At 42.9% G+C, this 21401-nt stretch overlaps 1 protein-coding gene across 2 annotated transcripts in view; it reads right to left on the reverse strand.

Moving 5' to 3' along the window:
• Positions 1–20868, reverse strand: part of ZDHHC20 (zDHHC palmitoyltransferase 20) — a 79607-nt gene extending 58739 nt beyond the window's left edge. The window contains exon 1 of one of the 2 annotated variants that reach the window (XM_048845618.2): positions 20632–20868. In XM_048845618.2, coding sequence (XP_048701575.1) covers positions 20632–20749 — 118 coding nt within the window. In that variant the 5' untranslated portion in view covers positions 20750–20868. The remainder of the gene's footprint in view (positions 1–20631) is intronic. The other variant, XM_048845626.2, reaches the window with a different exon arrangement.
• Between the last annotated feature and the right edge of the window lie 533 nt (positions 20869–21401).

Consider the following 21401-nt stretch of genomic DNA (forward strand, 5'->3'; position numbering starts at 1 on the left):
AGGTAGATATTTATTTATGGCAAGACCACTCTAGCTTGAGCACAATATGTGTACCAACATGAATAGGAAACAAGGGAAGTCTGTAAGTATATGTTTGTTATTAGAACAGCATAAGCTGCAGAAACAAAAACATTCTAATTACCATGTACAAGTGTTCTATGCATCTAAGGGTTTTCTATAGTATGTACACTACAACAGGGTCACTGAACAGGTAAAGGAGATCTCCATGACAATAACCAAAGTGGATGCCAAGAGGATTCTGCTCCTCACCCCTCAGTTCAAAATAAAGAGACCTAGTCAGAGCTAGCTTTGGGACCCCCAAAGCTGCAGATGACCCCCCATCACCAACTCCATTCCTGGTTTTGAACGGCAATTTCAATTTTCATATTTAGAAAGTAAGTTTCTAATCCTCTTCCTTGGCAAAGATAGTTTTGAAAGTGTAAAGGTACCCTGGGGCTGAAAGGCTTCTCACTGATTTTTCTTAGGGTTGTCTATAAAAAATTGAACTGTTAGATAAGTTAAGAAACCACACATTTATCAAAATAAGCTATTCTGATATAAGCACCTTTACGCTGCATCCACACTCGGGGGTTGCACTGATTTAATTATATCTGCTTCAAAAATAGATATAATTAAATTGTTACCAAAACTGTGTCTAGAAAATCTCTAAAAGAGCATGGATTATTCTGTCTCATTCTTATAGCTGGTCAGATCTGACCTGTGGGAATGGAAAAGCCACTAGCACGGGGGTGGGCAAACTACAGTCCAAGGGCTGCATTCAGCACGCCCGCCATTTTAATCCGGCCCTTGAGTTCCTGCTCGGGAGCAAGGTCTGGTGCTTGCCCCGCTCCAGCCGGGGAGCAGGGTCAGGGGTCACTCCGAACGGCTCTTGGAAGCAGCAGCATGTCCCTCCTCTGGCTCCTACACGTAGGGGCAGCCAGGGGGCTCCGCTCTGCATGCTGCCCCCACCCTAAGTGCCACCCCCGCAGCTCCAGTTGGCCAGGAAATGCCTATGGACGGGGTAGCGCATAGCGGAGCTGCCTGCCACACCTCTGCGTAGGAGCTGGAGGGGGGACATGCCGCTGCTTCCAGGAGCAGATTGAAATAAGAGCCGCCCTGAGCCATCCCCCACACCCCACCCCTGATCCCCCTCCCACCCTCCGAACCCCTCGGTCCCAGTCCCAAGCACTCTCCTGCATCCCCAGCCGGAGTCCTCACCCCCCCCCACACCCCTCACCCCCCTGCCCCAGCCCAGAACTCCTCATTTCTGGCTCAACCCTGGAAGCCGCACCCCCACCCCAATTTCGTGAGCATTCATGGCCCACCATACAATTTCTATATCCTCGGGCTAAAAAGTTTGTCCACCCCTACACTAGCACATATGGGTCCTTTAATTTTTTAAGAAAAACTCAATCAAATTTGCAGTTGTTGGGGATGGAGATGGTCTCTGATAGTGTTATGAGTGCTGCAGGTTTTTACTTCTCAGCTTGGCTGCTCAGCTGCAAGTAGCAATGTGACCAATGACCACAAGCAGTGTCACCTTAACAGCATGAGACATGGCCTGGTTTAGTGGACTCAGCACAGGACAGAGTAGGGGATCCATTACATTCCCTGTTTTTATTACACCAACTCAAAGTCAAATTTATCTGCCTAAGTTTTTCTAATAACTACTTCACAGGTGAAGGTTACGATGATTCATTAATGCTCATAAATTACTGCTGTAGAGGGGACTACAATGCACCAGAATGTGCACAAAACTTTCCAGAAATTTTAGCAGCATGCTGACCACTGTGTTATCTACAGAATTGTGCCTTGAAACATTTTTAGATGTTGGTAATTTACATGGACCCTTTCCACTTCCACTGACGCAAGAGGGCAGACAAAGAATTAAGGGGAGATTTTCAAAGGCACAAATGACAGTTTGGTACCCAACTCCCATTGACTTTGAACCAGAATTAGGCACCAAACTGCCACCATCAGTGCTTTTGAAAATCTCCCCCTTAGTCTTTACTAAAAATCAGGAAGCTAAATACAAGGTTTCTCTGAAAAGAAGTCACCTAGCTAATCAATCCTGAAGCTAGTCATATGCAAAGCTTGATAAAATGGTGAGGCATTGGCTATATTTGGAAAGAGAGGGTGGTTTAAAAAGTGTTTTGTACATTCATCCAGAAATGCTAAGGCTGGCTATGTAATCAGTACATTAAGCTACTCAAACGACTGCACTGCAGCAGAAACTCTTAACCAAATTTGTTATTCTTGAAAAGGACCATTCACTGTAATGAAGCACAACTGCACAGAATCAAGACACCTAAATTAGCTCATTTTTCAGACTTCCTTCCTTTTTCTTAATCACCAGTACACTGAAGGAATGCAATCTCTTCGTTTTACTAGCAATTTGGCCTGCTCCTAGTCCAAGTGTTGCTTGATTATACCTTCCTCATCTGGTTGGTAAAGCCACTACCCCCTCCTCATTCAATCCCTCCTGAATACTCGGCTCTGTCACAACACCTTCAAGTAACTTCAATGGCTTGACTGTAGGGTATCTTTTTAATGCCACATATAAATGATTTGTTTCCAATACTGTCCACAATTTGTTAAGTGCTATACAAACACAAAAGGCGGCACACACTCTTTTAAAATCAAAAGAGAGAATATGTCTACACTACAGAGTCAACTCAACTTATGTACACTTGAATTACTTCTCTCTGAGAGTACGTCTACACTGCAATAAAAGACCCATGGTCCAGGTCAGCTAACTCAGGTTCGTGGGGCTTGGGCTGTGGGGCTAAAAATTGCAGTGTAGACATTCAGGCTCAGGCTGGAGTCTGGGTTCTGAAACCCTGGGGCGTGTCTCAGAGCTTGGGCTCCCGAGCTCCAAGACTCTCTGTCTCTTGTGGGGTTTTGGAGCCCGGGCTCCACCCCAAGTGTCTATGTGCAATTTTTAGCCCCACAGTCCAAGCCAGAGTCAGCTGACCCAAGCTCTGAAACTTCATCCCACAGGTTTTATATTGCAGTATAGATGTCGCCTGAGTTAACCTAGCTTGAGTGAAAGCAGCCACACTGAAGCTATGTCTACACTGCACTTTCATCATTAAAACTTCTGTTGCTCCGGGTTGTGCAAAAAAAACCAAACCTCAGAACGACAAAAGTTTTAACAACAAAAACCCCCGGTGTGGACGGCACTTCGTCAGTGGGAGACACTCTTTCGGTGATGAAACCACCCTCCCGTGTTGGGGGGGGTTTATTTTGTCATCAGGAGAGCTCTTTCCCAGCGACAAAGAGCAGCTACACTGCGTACCTTACAACAGCACAGCTGTAGCGGCACAGCCATGCCATTGTAAGGTGCGCCATAGGCGCCAACTCCGTGGGTGCTCTGGGGCTGGAGCACCCATGGGGAAAAATTAGTGGGCGCTCTGCACCCACTGGCAGCCAAGCTCCCCACCCCACCACCTCCTCCCCTGAGCGCGCCACATCCCTGCTTCTCCACCCACCGCCTCCCAGCCGCTGCCAAACAGCTGTTTGGCCGCTCCGGGAGCAGGGCAGGGAGGGGCGGGATCGTGGCATGCTCAGGGGAGGAGGTGGAGCTGGGGCAGGGATTTGGGGAAGGAGTCAGAATAGGGGCAGGGAGGGGGCGGGGACTTTGGGGAAGGGGTTGGAATGGGGGTAGGGCAGGGCAGGAGGGGTGGAGTCGGGACAGGGCCAGAGTGGGTGGTCGAGCACCCACTGATGGGAGCAGAAGTTGGCACCTATAAGGTGTGCAGTGTAGATATAGCCTGAGAAACAATATGAGCTTCTGTGTCCATACTGGTGCTGCACTCACTTGAGTGTGTTAAGACCTCTGGGAGCACATGCCACGTTTCTTAGTACTGTAGTAAGCTGAGCTGCTCTAGTAATTATTTTCCAGTGAGTTGTGAGAGAACTTCTCTGTCCTTCCTGGACACACAGGGAGAATTATAGGAAGACACAGGAAGAATAGAAGCACTTGAGTGTTGCTAGCCTTTGTCCACACTACAGAGTGATCATGTTAGCAGCTGACGAGCTGTGTTTCACTGACCTTTAGCCTATACTCCTCTCAGACCAACCAACTAGAGATAAAAGCAACACTGCATTTGAGTTAAAGGTTTGTATGTAGGGATGGGACTCCAGTTAGGGGCAACACTTGAGTCATAAACTTGAGTTAACTGTGCAGTGAAAACAAGCACTGAAGGAACTAGAAAGGGGAGTCAGAAACAAGCAAAGTGGCCAGGTGATGCTAAAATTTTACTAATACATGGGTTTTATAGAGAGAGCACCTAATACATTGTGGGCAACATTGGAAACAATTAACAAATCTAAAAAAATAAGAAGAGCTATAGAGACATGTGTCTCATCTTCCAATTTCTCTGATCAGAATTACTGTTTTCTGAAAAGAATAGAATATACTCTTCACGAGCTAAAGTGTATATTTTTTAGTCAATAACTGTGTTATAATCAAGCACCTATCCCTAAAGAGCATTTGGGTCACTGGGCATAAAATTTAGTACCTTAATTATATGTGCCCAATGCCCTAACTTCAGATCCTACTAAGAAACCCATTCACCCTTCAAATCCAGGTGGATAAAGACAAGGAAATATGAACAGTCTTGATTAAACTAAGCCAAAACAGAGAGTATTTCTGAGCGCTGAAATATTGGTAAAGTTATGTAGGTTAAATAGAGGGGAATAAAAATGCTGGAAATTACTACTTCATGAGTTACTTTTCACAATTTTAACTACACCTGCCTTGTAGAGTCATCATTACACTACAGTTTTATAAAGAAGTTTCATTTTCCAGTTGTTTGCACAGATTTTCAGGGATTAGAAAATTCACAGTGGTTTGATTTCCTTAAATTAACTTTACCATTTTGAAGATATTAGTTTTTAAGTTACCTTACTATTATTGTGGCTGCACTGTTTGTATTATATTTTACTTAACAAAGCAGCGTTACCTACCTCCTGTGGGAGATCTGACATGCTAAAATAGCTTGTACTTTGTGAGTTGGATGCATATAAATTTTAAATAACAATCAAAAGGAAGAAGGCCTGCAAACACACATTCCATAGTTAAGTAATGGCCTGTCTTTGAGAATACATATTTTCCTTTAGTCTCTTAAAAATCCATTTTCTCCCACGCCCTTAGACCTGATATGAAGCATACGGAGGAGTGGGTGAGATTCCATTCTAATCCAATGGCAGAACACAAGGGACTCCCTCTTCCTAGGGGCCAAGTGTTTTGCTGCTGTGGAACTCCTCTGATGATCTGAGAAATGAGGCCCAACCCAGCTGGCAAAATGCAGGTCTCCCATCAACCACTAGATTTTTGTGCAGGACGATCTCAGATTTTAAAAAAATTAAATGTCAGTGAGGGATCAGTTTCTCGGACTAAGCAAACTGCATGCAACAAGCAAAAATTATTTTTGGTAAATTCACTGACTACGTGCAGTCAGCACTACTCTGCTGTCAAAGCAAACAATAGTGATTTACATTAATGCTGAAAGATATTACTTAGTTGCGCAAAGCTTATGAATAGAGCCATTTAAGGAAGTTTTATTTCAAAACCACACAGTAGTCTATTAGTGTGGGCAAGCTGAAAGAATGAGTTTCAGCCTATTAGGCACACTATACTTAAGTATCCATGTGCTGCCAATCACCAGAGTATCTAGGGGAACAGCATGGAATTATTGCTTTTGGTATATTACCTGTATAATTAGGAATTGGTAAACAAGGTCTTTCTGCAAATTGCATATGACATGAAGAAGAGTGAAATCTGGACAATCTCTGAATAATTAACTGTAAGGTGTTCTAATTCTCTATTACACTTCACACAAACAAAAACCATTTAATTCTATCCTAATGTGGAACAACCTTTCAACTCCCTCTCTAACCACATTCCCTATCCAAAACCAAACAGACAAAAAAACCAAAACCAGTAGTTAAACCTATTTAAGCTCTGAAGCATTAAGAAAAGTCATAGTTTTAAAATCCATCCTTTACACTGCTGGCTGAATTCCAATACATGTACCGCTGCAACACTGCCAGTGTGCCAAGAATTATAGTTATGTGTACACTTACTAGACTGACCTCTCCAAGTTTTTCCAATGACTTCAAATTTCCATAATTCAAACTAATCGTTAATACGAAAGGAAGAAATTGTAGTTCTTCCCCATAACAACACTTTATTTGATTTGTCACAAACACCTCTCCTTTTTCAACTGCCATTCTCCAGCAGATTTCTGCATTAGATAAATGGAACAATTTTCCAAGGAAAAAACCCAAAGACTGCTTTATTTTCATTCTAAACAAGTGTACCATTCTTATGGTACAAAACCACAGCTCAGAAAGCCTTTGGTTATATTTATCCTGGCTAATAAAGTATAGTCTGTTCTCCTGTTTATAAGATATTGGTGGACAAAACACAAGTCTCAAGCTTCAAAATCTTCTTAGTTATCCAAAACGTATGGATAATTTAGCCAAACCCTTCAAAAAATAAGTCACAGTTAGAGGTTTTGTCTTAAGAATTACATAATACTACACATTCTCCATATCTATGAGAAAAGTATCAGTTGAATCATCAACTAATGTCAAGTTCTAATTCAAATTGTCTTGAAAAAAAAACATTCTCGTTTTATAAATTAAACAAAAACAAGTCTGTTGTTCCCAAAAGTACATGTGTGTAGCTTGCACTTGGGCTTCTGGAATGAGACAAACAACCAATGTGGGGACAGACTATTTTAAATGTTATATATTCCTAATTCTAACATAATTCAGGATTAAGTATTGTTAACTGTATACATACCTGTGCTAGATGCTACACAGAGATGCCCAAGACAAGTTACTGCTCTCAAGAGCCCCAAAACTAAGGGGGTAGACATGACAAACAAGAGAAGGCAGAACATACACCAGTAGAGACATGGATTACAGAGATAGTGAGTTTACATATACACGTAACATAGATCATAATGGTTCAGAAGGTTTGGGTATTTATTGTACGATTTTTTTTTTAAGGGAATCATCTGAATGAGATCCAGGACTCAAAGAAAAGGACAAGTAGTCTAAATTTGATGCACAATGTAACAGAAGGGCAGCAAAATGACTCAAAAGGGGAGTGAGAGGTGACATGGTAAAAGTTCTTGGAGAGAATGATGACTTTGGTACAGCTGCATTTCAGATAGAGTGGGGGGCTGTCCATTAGCTCAAGGGCTGGAGCACCCATGGAAAAAAATTAGTAGGCACCCACCAGCAGCCCCGTCATTCAATTCCTCCCCTTCCCTTCCAGCGCCTCCCGCCTGCCACAATCAGCTGTTTCGTGATGTACAGGAGGTGCTGGGGGGGAGGGGGAGGAGTTGGGACAGGGCACACTCAGAGGAGGCGGCGGCGGAACTGGGTAGGAGAGGGCGGGAAGAGACAGGCAAGGGTGGGGACTTGGGAGAAGGGATGAGATGGGGGCAGGGCCCGGGGCAGAGCAGGGGTGAGGGTTTGGGGGAAGGGGTCAGGGCACAGGGCACAGCAGGGGGTTGAGAACGTCCAGGCCCAGAGGAAGCCAGCACCTGTGGCCACAGTGATCAAATTATTAATCCAAGACTGTTACACACCTCAGAGGAGAAGATTCTAATAGTCATGATGGAATATGAGCAGGGTGTGGACAAGCAATTTGGCTGAAATGTTCTGGAGGTAGAAGTGACAGGACTTAATTTTGGCTTAAAGTTGAGGGAAGACGACAGGAGTCAAATATTATGCTGTCAGACAGCAAAGAATCATTCCTGCTGGAGTGTTTTCTTAAGACATTTCTCACTCTTATTGTTCTGGGGTGCAGGGCATAGTTAAGGTGTATCCCTCTTAAAAGTTCAAAGGCAGCAGAAATGGGGAAGTAGGTGGCTACAGGATTTAGTGTGTCTGCTGCTGCCTCACCTACCCTCTCACACCATGTTAGGGAGTCTGCCCAGGGAGCAAGAAGGTCTGATAATTGATTAGCACTTTTGCTAAATACAACTAAGGGAAAATTGGATGTTTTTGCCTCCTAAGTTGGGGGGAAAAAATATGACTCTGTTTGCACTTTTGAAGAGAAATTATGAGCAGTTTCTAAGAATTAAATCAATATGACTTTGATGCTAGCAGACCAGGTGGCAGCTCATGCCAAGGCCCCAAGCCCCACTGAACATTGACAAAAATCACAGCTGGAAACCAGTCTGGCTTTCCTATGTGTTAACAGTGTTAAGATAAATATTAAAAGTTGTAAGAATGTGTTTGGTGCCTAGATCTTATGAACAATGTAGGAAGCTGCATGTACTGATCTCACTTATAACTTCCGTAGCCCATGGTATAAAGTTATATTGAGTGTTTGTATTGTAAACCTCTGTAATTGTGTAACTCACCAAACAGGACAAGCAGCATTAATTCAGGTAAAGTGCTTCTGCACACCAGATGGCCCACTGAAGGCAAATGAGGCAATGCATAGCATCAAAGGATAGAGACCTTGTTGACTGCATCCCTCACTCCCTCCCTGAGCATGATCTCATCCCATCAGTTTGGATTCCTGGGTGATACAGGATAAAAATTCCAGACAAGGAGAAACTGGGATCTTTATGCTGTCTGAATTCCGAGAAGCAAAGATTCCTATACCTAAGAAAGAGATCCCCATGGTGTATGGAATAGGTCAGCCCTAAAAGACATATAGAGCTGATTATTATAGAAACTTATACTACCTTTTAAATCAAAGACTGTAACTCATTTGTGTGTCTATGTTTCCTGTTTTAATCTTGTAAATAACTCATTTCTTAGTTAATAAATCTTTAGTTAGTTTAGAACAGGATTGGCTACAGGCTGTATCTTGGGTTTGAGATCTGAGTACAACTGACCTGTGGTAAGTGACTGGTTCTTTGGAACTGGAAGTAACCTGAATATTGTTGTGATTTTTGGTGTAAAGTGACCATCTACAGTTCATCTTGCCTGGGTGGCAAGATAGTCCCCTTGGGCATTCCAGTCTGCCTGTAACTCTGTGGTAAGACTGTTATAGTGCTTTAGGACTTCACATCTGTTACTGGGTTGGTGAAATCTAATGATAGAACATACAACCAGTTTTGGGGGTTCTGCCCTGCAGCTGGCACTCATGGTCATTAGCCACTCCAGACTGTGTGACACTGTCAACTGAACTGGAGAGTCTGAAAAACTGTAGGAAGCTGTAATTAATAGTTCATTGCATGGAAGGATGAAACTTAAGAAAATGCCACAAATTCATACTGGCTGTATCTGAGGAAATGGTGGGTTTGGTTAAAGGGATGTCAGGATTATCAGAAAAAAGTTGCACAAGCATTGATATACTGAGTGGGATAAACACAGCATTCCAAAACCCAAGTTTATTCAAGATACAACTGGGATTTGTCTTTAAAAAAAAAAAAAAGGTGTAACAAATAACCATACACAGATTATCCTTTTGTGTTAAACCAGATATATAGAGAAGAAGTTTCACAAATTATAGAAGCAAAGAAAGAGATAAATATAAGACATTCTAAATATACTATGTTGCAAGGACAACTCAATTCAGAAGATGCATTTCTGAGCTACCCAAGTGAGAGAGTCTTTGAATATGGGCAAGGCTATCTATATTTTAACCATAAAATTAAGGGCAGATGGTGAACTTTTTTGCTCTACTTGGTTTTGTTTGTTTAAAAACTTGGATGAAGTTCAATTTTGAAGAGGTTAAAAGGTGGTGATCTACAAAAGAAAACATAGGTTTGTACCTTTGTTTCTTTATACGTATAAGGAAGACCTGAAAAGTTATTTTGTTTTCAAAAACTAAAATAACTTTTTTCTTTTAAGCAGAGTAGAACTTCAGGTCTTGTCTATCCTGATTTCCCTACAAGACTCTATGGATGACTGAAGAATTGATATGATTTGGATGAAGAAATGTAAACCCTGATTAACTGAAAAATGAAGTGATTTTTATTCAGACTATTTCAACCTTTTTTTTAACTTGCACATTTAAATTCAATGTCTGAGAAATATTTAGAAGACACTTTAGTCCGGGCCTTTCAATTAAGGGATGAGAAAGTTAATAATCTATATCTAAACACAGCCAATGAGACCTAGAGCAAAATCAAGGAAGAAAAAACTTGATATACCTGTTAACTCCAGAGTAACAAACCAAGCAGAATTTTTAAAATGAACATGCACACCATTTCAAGCCTTGACTCCCACAAAAGGGCACATAAAAGGGTCATATCAGTTAATTTAGCATACCTTATAAAAGGTTTGATCATCTTTCTTTCAGTGTTCTCAAACGGGATCAGATTTGTCAATCCCACTGTATCAGGCTGAAGCTCTTGATAGGAAGTATATATAAAATGGTAGCGTCCAAAGAGACAGACACCATTCCCAACTCCCATCACTGAAATGGAGATAGTGAAACAGTAACAGATTTATCCAAAACTGTTCTGATCGTTCTTTTTTATAATATATATTTAAGATAGCTAAAATATTTAGCTCACTGTAACTAATCACTCCAGTTTTCCATTCTCCTTGAATTGTGGGCCTCTTCATCCTATTAGCAAGATATGTTGAGCTCATATAGAAGCATCATATGCAAGTCTCGTAATATACTGCTGATACTCATGCAAATACAGAAACAGAAGAGCTTTCCAAAAAGTTACTGAAACACTATACAACTGTTGTTAAGTGCAACCTTGTCATTGTTTGTTAGCTATTGTGTTAACATTTTGATACAGAGTAAAGACTTTTTGAGAGAAAGCAGATGAAATTACAGTCCCTTTGTTTATCAGAACACAGCACTAAAACAGATCAACCCAAGCCTCTTAGTACTGACTGTGCGTCAGAGAAATTATAAAGGACTGTCTGTATTTACGTTTACAGTAACCCTTGTGGGCTTGGTGGTACAGATAGAGGGAACTGAAGATACATATTTATTTATTTATTTGTATTATTGTCGCACCTAGAAGCCTGAGCCATGGATCCGGACTCCACTGCGCTAGGGGCTATACAAACACAGAACAATAAGACAGTCCATGGTAAAGACTAACTCTATAAGTGAATTCAGGATTCTAAACAAACCAAAGACAGAGACTATCACATATTTTCCTAGGACAGGGTAGGAATGATTCTTCACAACCTAGAGGTGCATCCACCCTAAGAAAAAAGCTAACATGAGGTAACAGCACACCTCACATATGCTAAAATCCTAGTGAAGACAACACAGTTTGTAATCTGACACACAAGAAAATGACAAACTGCATTGCATTCACTAGAATTTTAACATGTGTTGGCTAACACCATTTTTTCCCTAGTGACAAGGCCATAAGGAAGAGTGGGTGTAATGGGGAAAAAATGTCTTAGCTATTAAAATATACAAATGCTGTTTCTAGTCTGAAGATTAAAGGAGCTCAACAGACTGCTCCTCCATCGCAGCAGAGGAAGCTAAATCCTACCTTTGAAAGCATATGTTGTTCCATCAATGAGGGGGGCTGGGCTATGGGGAAAGAAAGTTGATAGACCGTCATTCCCAGTCCACCGATATAAAAACCAGAAAAACTTGCCTCTACTTTAATGGTTCATTGCTGATTCCAGAGACAGTAAAAGTTTTCCATGTTAGTTGTGAAAGCAATGGTCTGGAAATCAGTTCCTTTAGCTAGCTACACTTTTGGTCCCATTGCCCACTCCACCACCAATTTTGTGATTTAATTTAAGGCTTATCTGTCCTAGGGAAGTTTTGTATAAGTTTTCCACTGTTGATGTTGGTGGAACTGAACCAGTGTTAATAACATTGGGAGCCACAGCCTAGATGGGCCACTGGCATTTTTAACCAAAATCATACTGCTTCAGTGTTCAGGGGCAGGCGAGGGAGAAAAGAGACAGGTTATTCACAAGGGGAAGTCACTTTCCTCCACAGAGGAAACACATTTTTAAGTGTGGGGCACTGCAGAAGGGATTTGCAGCTAGAAAAAGTGGGATGGAGGACGGTGAAACTGGAGGGTCTGACGGCTGTGTGAATGGGGGAAGGAGCACACACTGGGTTTTGTGGCTGGAAAGTGACATCCCCTCTCTAACAATTCTTATCTACGTAGCGGTAAACTCTAGCCAGCTACATATGTTGGCTGGGCCCTCGCATAAGCAACTAATTGAACTTTACCCAAAATGAAATTGGGGCTTTTCAAATTCCTCTCTCAAAGGAGTTGACACACCCCAGGTTTCATTATCTGTGAGAGCATGCAGAACTCAGTGGAGGGATGACTAAGGCCAGCAGAAACAGACCAGGGCTTCAAATTTCCTTAAGGTGTAGCAGTTAGTAGCTAGACAACTACACTGAAACAAGGATAAAGTCCCAGTTTTAACATATTTAGGCAGGGTGTTCCACAAGACAAGAATTTTCCTGCACAATGGATCCTGGTTCAGCCCAGGGCCAGATCTACAGTTAATCCACCAACTGTAGCAACTGGAAGCCCCAGTCACAGACCAGAATCCAGTTATGCTAGGCACTATACAAACACAGAACAAAAAGACAGTCCCTGACCTAAAGAGCCTTTACAATCTAAGCATAAGACAAGAAACAACAATATTGGTCAGCTGTTTGTCAGCCTAGGGCTGGATCCACAGTTAATCCACCATTGGTGGGATGAGTACAAACTACTCTGGTTGCCTGTGGTCACAATTATATAACTCACTTATTTTTAAGGGCTTTGGAATATCTTCGGAATGAAGATGTGTATAGGTTTATATAAATAAAAGGTGCAATATACAGCAAGATTTTTTCCTTAAAAATGTAACTCAAGTAAAAGGTGTCAGACTGACACCTTAGAAAGCTGAACCCCTTTCAATAGGGAAAGCAAAGTACTGACAACAGCACTACCAGTTTCCAACGATAACTTCCAACCAATGCACCTTAGCTATGTTCTGCAAGCAACACAACCAAAGATAAGTAAGTTCAGTCACAATACTGAGATTGCATCAATGGCACCAAGTAGTGTGAACTGCAATATCTAAATATTTAGTGTGTTTATAACCATGGTACATAATGGATGTTAGTCTAGTATGGAACAGACCAAGATCACTCCCCAGCTCATTTTTATAGGTCAGAACAATGTCTTTTGGTCACCACCAAGCCAGCATAGATTCAAGACAGTGGCGTAGATATGAAAGGCTTTGCATCTTATTATCAACCCCAGGAGTCATCCAGACTTCATGCACAAACAATTTCTACACTGAACAATTTCTGCCAGGGATAAATGTTAATTTTGAGGATCCACATGGATCAGCTCATTGAACATCTATTTTTATGCAAAATCCAAAATTATTTAAAATAACCCAAAAGTGACCATCATACTTAATTGTGGGTTTCTGATTTCTCCTTAAATCTTCTTCCTCCCCAAAATACTAACATAGCAGAACCAGACACTCTTTGTCTAACACGACCACCTCCATCATTCTTCCTGATCTCCATCCAAGGCAATGAACTACTAAGAAACCCTCAGTGCCAACCGCAGCACCAAATTCAGTGGCTTTACACTGGAGCTAGGTGCAGAATGAAATTCATTTGGGTCACAACACAAACCTAGTCAATCATTTTCACTCTGCAATTCAATGTGTATGTAAAGCATTTCTGGCCACTCTGAGTCCACCCCTCAGACGTCAAGAATTCCCACACCTGGGCTACAGTGCCCAGCGTTCCAACTGTTAGTACCCAGCAGGTCCAACTGAGTTCAAGTACCCGTGCTTCTTTCCTTCAGGAGCCTGTGAGCAGGGTGTACGAGTGAGCAGACAGCCTTCTTAAAACCAAAGTATTGCTTAGTTCAGCAGTAGGAACAGAGCATTTAGAGAAAATGGATTTTAAAACAGTTTACATGCATGTCTACCTTACCTAAAAGCTTCCCACCCTAAATAATAACTTAGGCAAGCTTAACTTCTTCAGACACCTGCAGTAGAGCCCATCTGCCTCAGCCTGGTTTCCTCAAACAACTACACTGCCTCTTCAGAGACCATTTCTTTTTAAACCTTCCAGTTCTTCTCTCTCCTACATTCACAGGCCTTTTCCTGTCCTAGTAGCCTCTTAACAACTACTCAAGTGTTTACTGAGAAATGACTTATTTTGAGCCATTCTTTCCTTTCCGGATGGTTATTCCCGACAGCTCCCTATTAAGCTAAATATATCCATAGAGTAAACATCCAAATAACCAGGGCAACATACAGTTTTTAATAGAAAAGTAGGGCTAGAGGGGGCCTCGAGAGGTCAAGTCCAGTCCCCTGCGCTCAGGCAGGCCCAAGTTTATGAATTTATAAATTATTACAAAGCCGCCCCAGTTCCATCACAGGGGTAAGAGAAAAATGCAGAAACATGAAACTGAGAAATACATAATTAAAAACAGAAAGAACAGTGGGAATAAAACAAGTACAGGAAGAGGAAGATAAACAGAATGGGGACAGAGACAACAGGTACTCCCAATATTGATATCCTATCTAATTTTGTTTTCAAGAATCTTTTGCGAAGTTTACAAACAAGATACTAAACGTGCATCCTGGTAGCCCACTAAATTACTCAGTGAATACCTTTCTGCACCTTTATTAATTTAGTAAGGAGGGGCTACAAGGCAGGAACTATCTTTTTGTTCTGTGTTTGTACAGTGCTTAGCACAACCAAACCCCAGTCATGGGCCAGGGCCCCAAGGAACTGTGATAATACAATAAAAAGTTATGGTTGAGGGAATAGACAAAGAATGCTCCCAAACTCTCCAGATGTCTCTTCATGCAGTCAATACTCAGACAATCCTTTTCCCCAGGATGTTAAGAAAGGACATATGTAGACACTGCCATTTATGGCCCTGCCTACCTTCCACTTCTCTCTCATTCATGCTCTCTTCCTTTCACTTTCCTGTCTGCATTTTCTTTTCTAGCCTTTCCTTCCATCTGCCTCTTAATGGCCTTTGTGTCTTTTTCCACAAGAGCAATCATATCATCTGCCCCATGTGTATTTCACTGAGGAATGAGAGAAGTGAAACTAACAGCCCCATTTCTGCCCTTGCAGAGGTCACGTCACTTTCACATATTAGTGGTGTATTAAAAGAGTTGTCATTGCTCTTCACAACAATATACAGTGCAGTAGTTCCCAATCAAAAAGAAAACACACATGCCACAAAAAAAAACAAACAAATAATATTACCCCTTTAAGTAGGGATATCTACTTGCCAAAAGAAGGTAAGCATCCAGTAATTTTGCATTCTGAGCTATGACTAAGGTATGTGGGTTTTTTTAAAATGAACTGACGTGTAAAAGAAGAGCATCACAAATCTACATTCTCCACCCCTTGGTTTGTCCACTATCAGTAAATATTCACATCAACCAACCTTTTCCCAAGACTTCTACATAACACAAAATTTAAAAAAATTCAAGCATCAACTATTTTTTCAGTCATAGAAAATACAACACAAGACATACCAAACACAGTGATTTTTGACTGGTAACATGTCAAGAGTCCACTTAAAATAGCAATACAATAATGATCTAGATTTCCTTTTATTAAAGGCTGAATTTGCAAGAACAGCCTGCACAGTTGCACCTGCAAACATTAAGGATGAAAAAATTGCACTGAGAGTGCAAAATGGCTAGATGATTTATGCATGCAACTGAGGGTTTTAATACAAACAAAAGCCCCAGTTCTGCAAGGATCTCCACATGGATGGACCCCGGTTTCTCTGCAGAGCTCCACTGAATTCAGTGGGATGCTGTGCAGGTTTAGGAATCCATCCCTAGAGCTCCTTCCAGGCTCAGGGCCAACATTTTCAAGGTACAGGTACAATTAGTCAGCCTCTAACACTGGATGGCCTTGAGGTCAAGACTCTGAATTGAGGCTCAGAAGAACTAGTTAAAATTCCTGACTCAGCCAAAGCCTTCCTGCATAAATGACTTGGGCAAGTCATTTAGTCTCCCTGTGTTTCAATTCCTTGCCTGTAATCAAGGAACACCCTGAGGGCTTGTCTATACATAAAACGCTACACTACCGACACCAATGGGAGGGACTCTCCTGTCAGCCTAGGTAATCCACTTCCCCGAGAAGCGGTAGCTAGGTTAATGGAAGAATTCTTCTGTCAACCTAGCATTGTCTACACAAGAACCTAGGTCATCTTAACAATGACACTCAGGGGTGTGGATTTTTTCCACACCCCTGATTGACGTAAATAAACTGACCTAATTTTTTAGTGTAGACTAGGCCTTATATTGTCTTGTTCAATTGGACCATCAACTCTTCAGGGCAGGGGCAGTCTCTCACTGTGCATAGATACAAAATGGGGATAAAATTTCATTTGAGGCTTCTAGGAGCTACTGTAATATAAATAATTGTGCCCGGAAACCACAGATCATCCAATGTTAGAGGCTGGCTAAAAATTTGGCTGCAAGTACTTTGACAGTTTTAAAAGAGACCGTCACAAAATAAGAAAGGTCCAATCTTATAAACATTTATGCATAGGAATAACTTTACTCATGTGACTAGTCCCATCAATGTGTCCACAAATCAGAACCTTTGACACAAATTTTGGTATAGTGTCAAGCTTGTCTACATAAACATATTACATGGAATTTAAAGATCACTCATAGTTTAATAGGTTTTATTTTAACCTTTTCTAACTAAAAAGGGTAAATATGTATAACCAAGCTAAATGATTTGATGCCTAAAGTCTATAGTATTCACACTTCTTCCTCCAGACTACTCTTATTTATTTAAAAAAATATGAAATATGATTAACAGCCGCAAAAATACAAGTGATCCAAATACTTCTCCCTATGCTTAAACACAGTGGAAAATCTTATCTGTAAGGGTCTTATACATACAGATTTTTACAAGCTTGTCCAAATATCAGATATGCCTTGTAACTAGTGATAGAAGGTTTGCACCATATAACAGAAAAAACAAAAGCATTTCACATAGTCTATATAAATAATTAGTGTAAAGTATTTCCATATTCCATGGCCTCATAAACAGAAATGTATATATATATATATATATATATATATAAGGGCTGTCAAGCGATGAAAAAAATTAATCGTACTGTTAAACAATATTTGAATACCATTTATTTAAATATTTTTGGATTTTTCTATATTTTCAAATATATTGATTTCATTTACAGCACAGAATACAAAATGTACAGTGCTCACTTTATTTTTCATTACAAATATTTGCACTGTAAAAGACAAAATAAATAGTATTTTTAGAATTCACCTAATACAAGTACTGTAGTGCAATCTCTTTACCATGAAAGTTGAACTTACAAATGTAGAATTATGTACAAAAAAACCTGCATTCAAAAACAAAACAATGTAAAACTTTAGAGCCTACAAGTCCAATCAGTCCTACTTCTTGGTCAGCCAATCGCTCAGACAAACAAGTTTGTTTACATTTGCAGAAGATAATGCTGCCTGCTTCTAGTTTACAACGTCTCCTGACAGTGAGAACAGACATTTGCATGACACTGTTGTAACCGGCATCGCAAGATATTTACATGCCAGATGCGCTAAAGATTCATATGTCCCTTGATGCTTCAACCAGGGCCATCCTTACCCATACGCAAAGCACGCAGCTGCGTAGGGCACCAGGAAATTTGGGGCACCAAATTTCCTGGTGCCCTGCGCAGCTGCGTGCTGCTCCAGTCCCTGCTCCGGCTCTTCCCCAGGGCCACCGCCCCTTCCGGCCCCTGCTCCGCCCCAGCCCCGCCCCCACTCCCCTGAGCTATGCAGCAGGGCTGGGCCTGTACTCACCAGCAGCGGGAAGTGCAGACCCGTCCCCAGCTGCGCCACCGGTAAGTGCTGGGGGGGGGGTGGTTCCCCCTCCCCCCCAAGCCAGGCCCCCCCCAGAGGCCTGGGGCCAGCCCCGCCGCTGTCTCCCCCTCCCCCCCGCAGAGGTGGGGGGCTGCGTAGGGCCCCAGAATAGCTAGGGACATCCCTGGCTTCAACCACCATTCCAGAGGACATGAGTCCATGCTGATGACGGGTTCTGCTCGATAATGATCCAAAGCAGTGCGGACCAACACATGTTCATTTTCATCATCTGAGTCAGATGTCACCAGCAGAAGGTTGATTTTCTTTTTTGGTGGTTTGGGTTCTGTAGTTTCCACATCAGAGTTTTGCTCTTTTAAGACTTCTGAAAACATGCTTCACACCTCATCTCTCAGATTTTGGAAGGCACTTCAGACTCTTAAATCTTGGATCGAGTGCTGTAGCTATCTTTAGAAATTTCACATTGGTATCTTCTTTGCGTTTTGTGAAATTTGCAGTGGAAGTGTTCTTAAAACGAACAACATGTGTGGAGTCGTCATCCGAGACTGCTATAACATAAAATCTATGGCAGAATGTGGGTAAAACAGAGAAGTAGGCATACAGTTCTCCCCCAAGGAGTTCAGTCACAAATTTAATTAACGCATTATTTTTTTAACGAGCGTCATCAGCATGGAAGCATGTCCTCTGGAATGACGGTTGAAGCATGAAGAGGCATGGAAATCTTTAGCACATCTGGCACATAAATATCTTGTGACACCAGCTACAATAGTGCCATGTGAACGCCTGTTCTCACTTTCAGGTGATACTGTAATTAAGCAATGGGCAGCATTATCTCCCGTAAATGTAAACGAACTTCGCAATTGGCTGAACGAGAAGTAGGATGAGGGGACTTGTAGGCTCTAAAGTTTTACATTGTTTTGTTTTTGAGTGCAGTTATGTAACAAAACAAACTCATCTGAAGTTACATTTTCATGATACAGAGATTGCACAATGGTACTTGTATGAGGTGTATTGATAACTACTACTTTTTATCATTTTTAAGTGCAAATATTTGTAAGCAAAAATAATATAAAGTGAGCACTGTACACTAAGTGTATTCTGTGTTGGTAACTGAAATCGATATAGTTGAAAATGTAGAAACACATAAAAAATATTTAACAAAATTCAGTTGGTATTCTATTGTTTAACAGTGTGATTAATTGCAATTAATTTTTTTGAGTTAATCAAGTGATTAATTGGCAGTCCTTTATATATATATATTAGTTGTGCACTCTTCTGTCTTCCAGTCTTCTATTTTTATGCATTTCAACTTTTACACAGACTACCTACAGGTTTGAAACACTACATGTCTTTATTATGTTTGTACATCCTTTGAAGTTCCGATGAATTATGTGACTGCAATGTGTTGTTATTATTATTAAATGAACAAATTATCTTAACTGAACAATACCATAAGACTTCAGTCTAAATTGAGATCTAGATATAAAAAAAGGATAAATAGCATCCTGAATGACACTGTCTACAAATAAGATTTACATTACACTGAATTACACTACCAATAGCCTGACAGCAGGAAACATCTAAGCTCTAAATCCTTTTTCCCTACTGTCTAAAAGACTTCACTCTAATCACATTTCAGTGACACTAGGTTCTAGGATTCATTATCAGAAGAGGGACAGAACACTGAAGAACTCAAAAAGTATTACTTTCTAAAACATAAACTTCTAGGCATTTATTTTTAAAAGAAGACAACAGTTCAGTTAAAAATATCCCCACATCATCTCAAAGGGGATGAAAGAACAGTGTCAAAACAAAACAAAAGCTAACAAAGAAGTGGAAACACACATAAATAATGTTATCTCTTTAAGTAGGGACAGAAACCATGGATGGTGAAGGAATTAACCAAAACCTGGCGTAAGTTACAATGATCCTAAAGGCAGATTTCTGAGAGGCCCTGAGCCGCTTTTATTGACTTCAAGTGACAGGAAGCTCAGTCCCTTCCACAGGGTCCCAAGCCTGTTACATCCCTCTCACACATCTCTTCCCCACAGCCCATTCCTTCCTCTCTTTTAATTCTTCTAGGTTCTTTGGCACCCTGGTCTTTCCCCCAAGAAGCCTTCGTTTATGAGACTAGGCCTATTAGCACCACCACTTCGGCACTCTGCTGGATGCTCTCCTACAGTCAGCCAGCAAGGACGGGTGCAGCACCCCTAAAGCTTGCAGAAACCAAGGAACTGCCGCGGCCTCCCCTCTCAAAGGCCAAGTTAAAGGGACTTTTTTTTTTTTTAAAGAAGCACATCTGTGGGGCATCCTCCGGCACCAGGGCGAGTTGCCACAATTTAAACAGGAGCTACTACACCACACCTGCGACTCGCAGCCTGCTCGTTTCCAAGTGTGAGGCAAAGCTCCAGCATGAGGGACACAAAACAAGCAACCCAGCAGCCTCACGCAGGGCGACAGCCAAGTGCTGGAACATCCCCCCAAGCAGCTCGGTGCCCGGCTAGCTGAAGTGACAGGCGGCAGCCACAGGCACCGCGGGGACGGACACCCCGTACCAGGCACCCCGCAAACGAGCGGGGGACCCCCGGGGAGGGCCCCGCATGACACACGGATCCGTGGGGTCGGCGCCTGCTCAGCCCCGCGACTAGCCGGCGGAGGAGAGACGGGATTTGGGGGCCGAGATCGGGGAGCCGGGGCACCGCACGGCTAACCGGGGGTGGGGGACGGGGACTCCCCGCTCTCACAGCCGCTGCCGCCCCCGAGGCTGCTGGGGGAAGTGGGAGCGCCACGTCCGGCAGCCCTTCCCCGGCCGGCGCCAGCCGCCCGCCCCCGGGCACTCACAGGCGCACAGCTCCACCACGTAGGCGTAGTAGGACCAGGCCACCACCAGAGCGATGAAGACCACGGGCACCCAGGCCAGCACCCTCTGGCAGCACTTGAGGACGTGGGACGGCGCCATCTTCCCTGGCGAGCCGCTGCAGGGGCGGCATCGGGGTCCGGCGGCGCCGGCGCTGCTGCTGGGGCTACAGCCGCTACGGAGCCTCCCGCCGCCCAGTCCCCGCCCCGCACGCTGAGGGGGCTGAGCTTGTGCAGCGGCCGCCCCCCGGAACTCGCTGCGGGAGGGGTGGGGCGCGGCGCCCCCCAGCCGCTGTGTGGGGGGCCCGGAAACCTTCCCCCGGTTCCCGTCTCCTTCCGCAAAGCCCCTCGGGCTCCCCCACAGCCCCTCGCTCTGGCCCCACCTCCCCCTCAGCCTGCCCCGGGCTCTTCCAGCCGGCTGCAGCCTCTCCCCCAAAGGCGGGCCAGCCCTTCCGTCTCCCCAAACCGCCCCCAGCGTCTCCCCAGTGCCCTCTGCCTCTGCTCACAGCCCCCAGATGCTCTCAGCCTCCTGCAGGGCTGCCTGTTTGTCTGCATAAGCAAACAGCCTATCCCCCAAGACCACCCCACTTCGCGTCCTAACCCCAGTCCCTCCACGCTCGCTCCCCCCACACTATCTATCCACTACCCTGGCTAACATCCAGCAGCCCCCTCCAATTGTCCCCAAACCGTCTCTTGGGTGACCTGGTCTAGGCTGCAAAACTGGATGAAAGACCAGACTCAAAGAGTGGTTATTA

The sequence above is a fragment of the Caretta caretta genome, chromosome 1, assembly GCF_965140235.1.
Source record: "Caretta caretta isolate rCarCar2 chromosome 1, rCarCar1.hap1, whole genome shotgun sequence".
NCBI classification, from domain to species: domain Eukaryota; kingdom Metazoa; phylum Chordata; order Testudines; family Cheloniidae; genus Caretta; species Caretta caretta.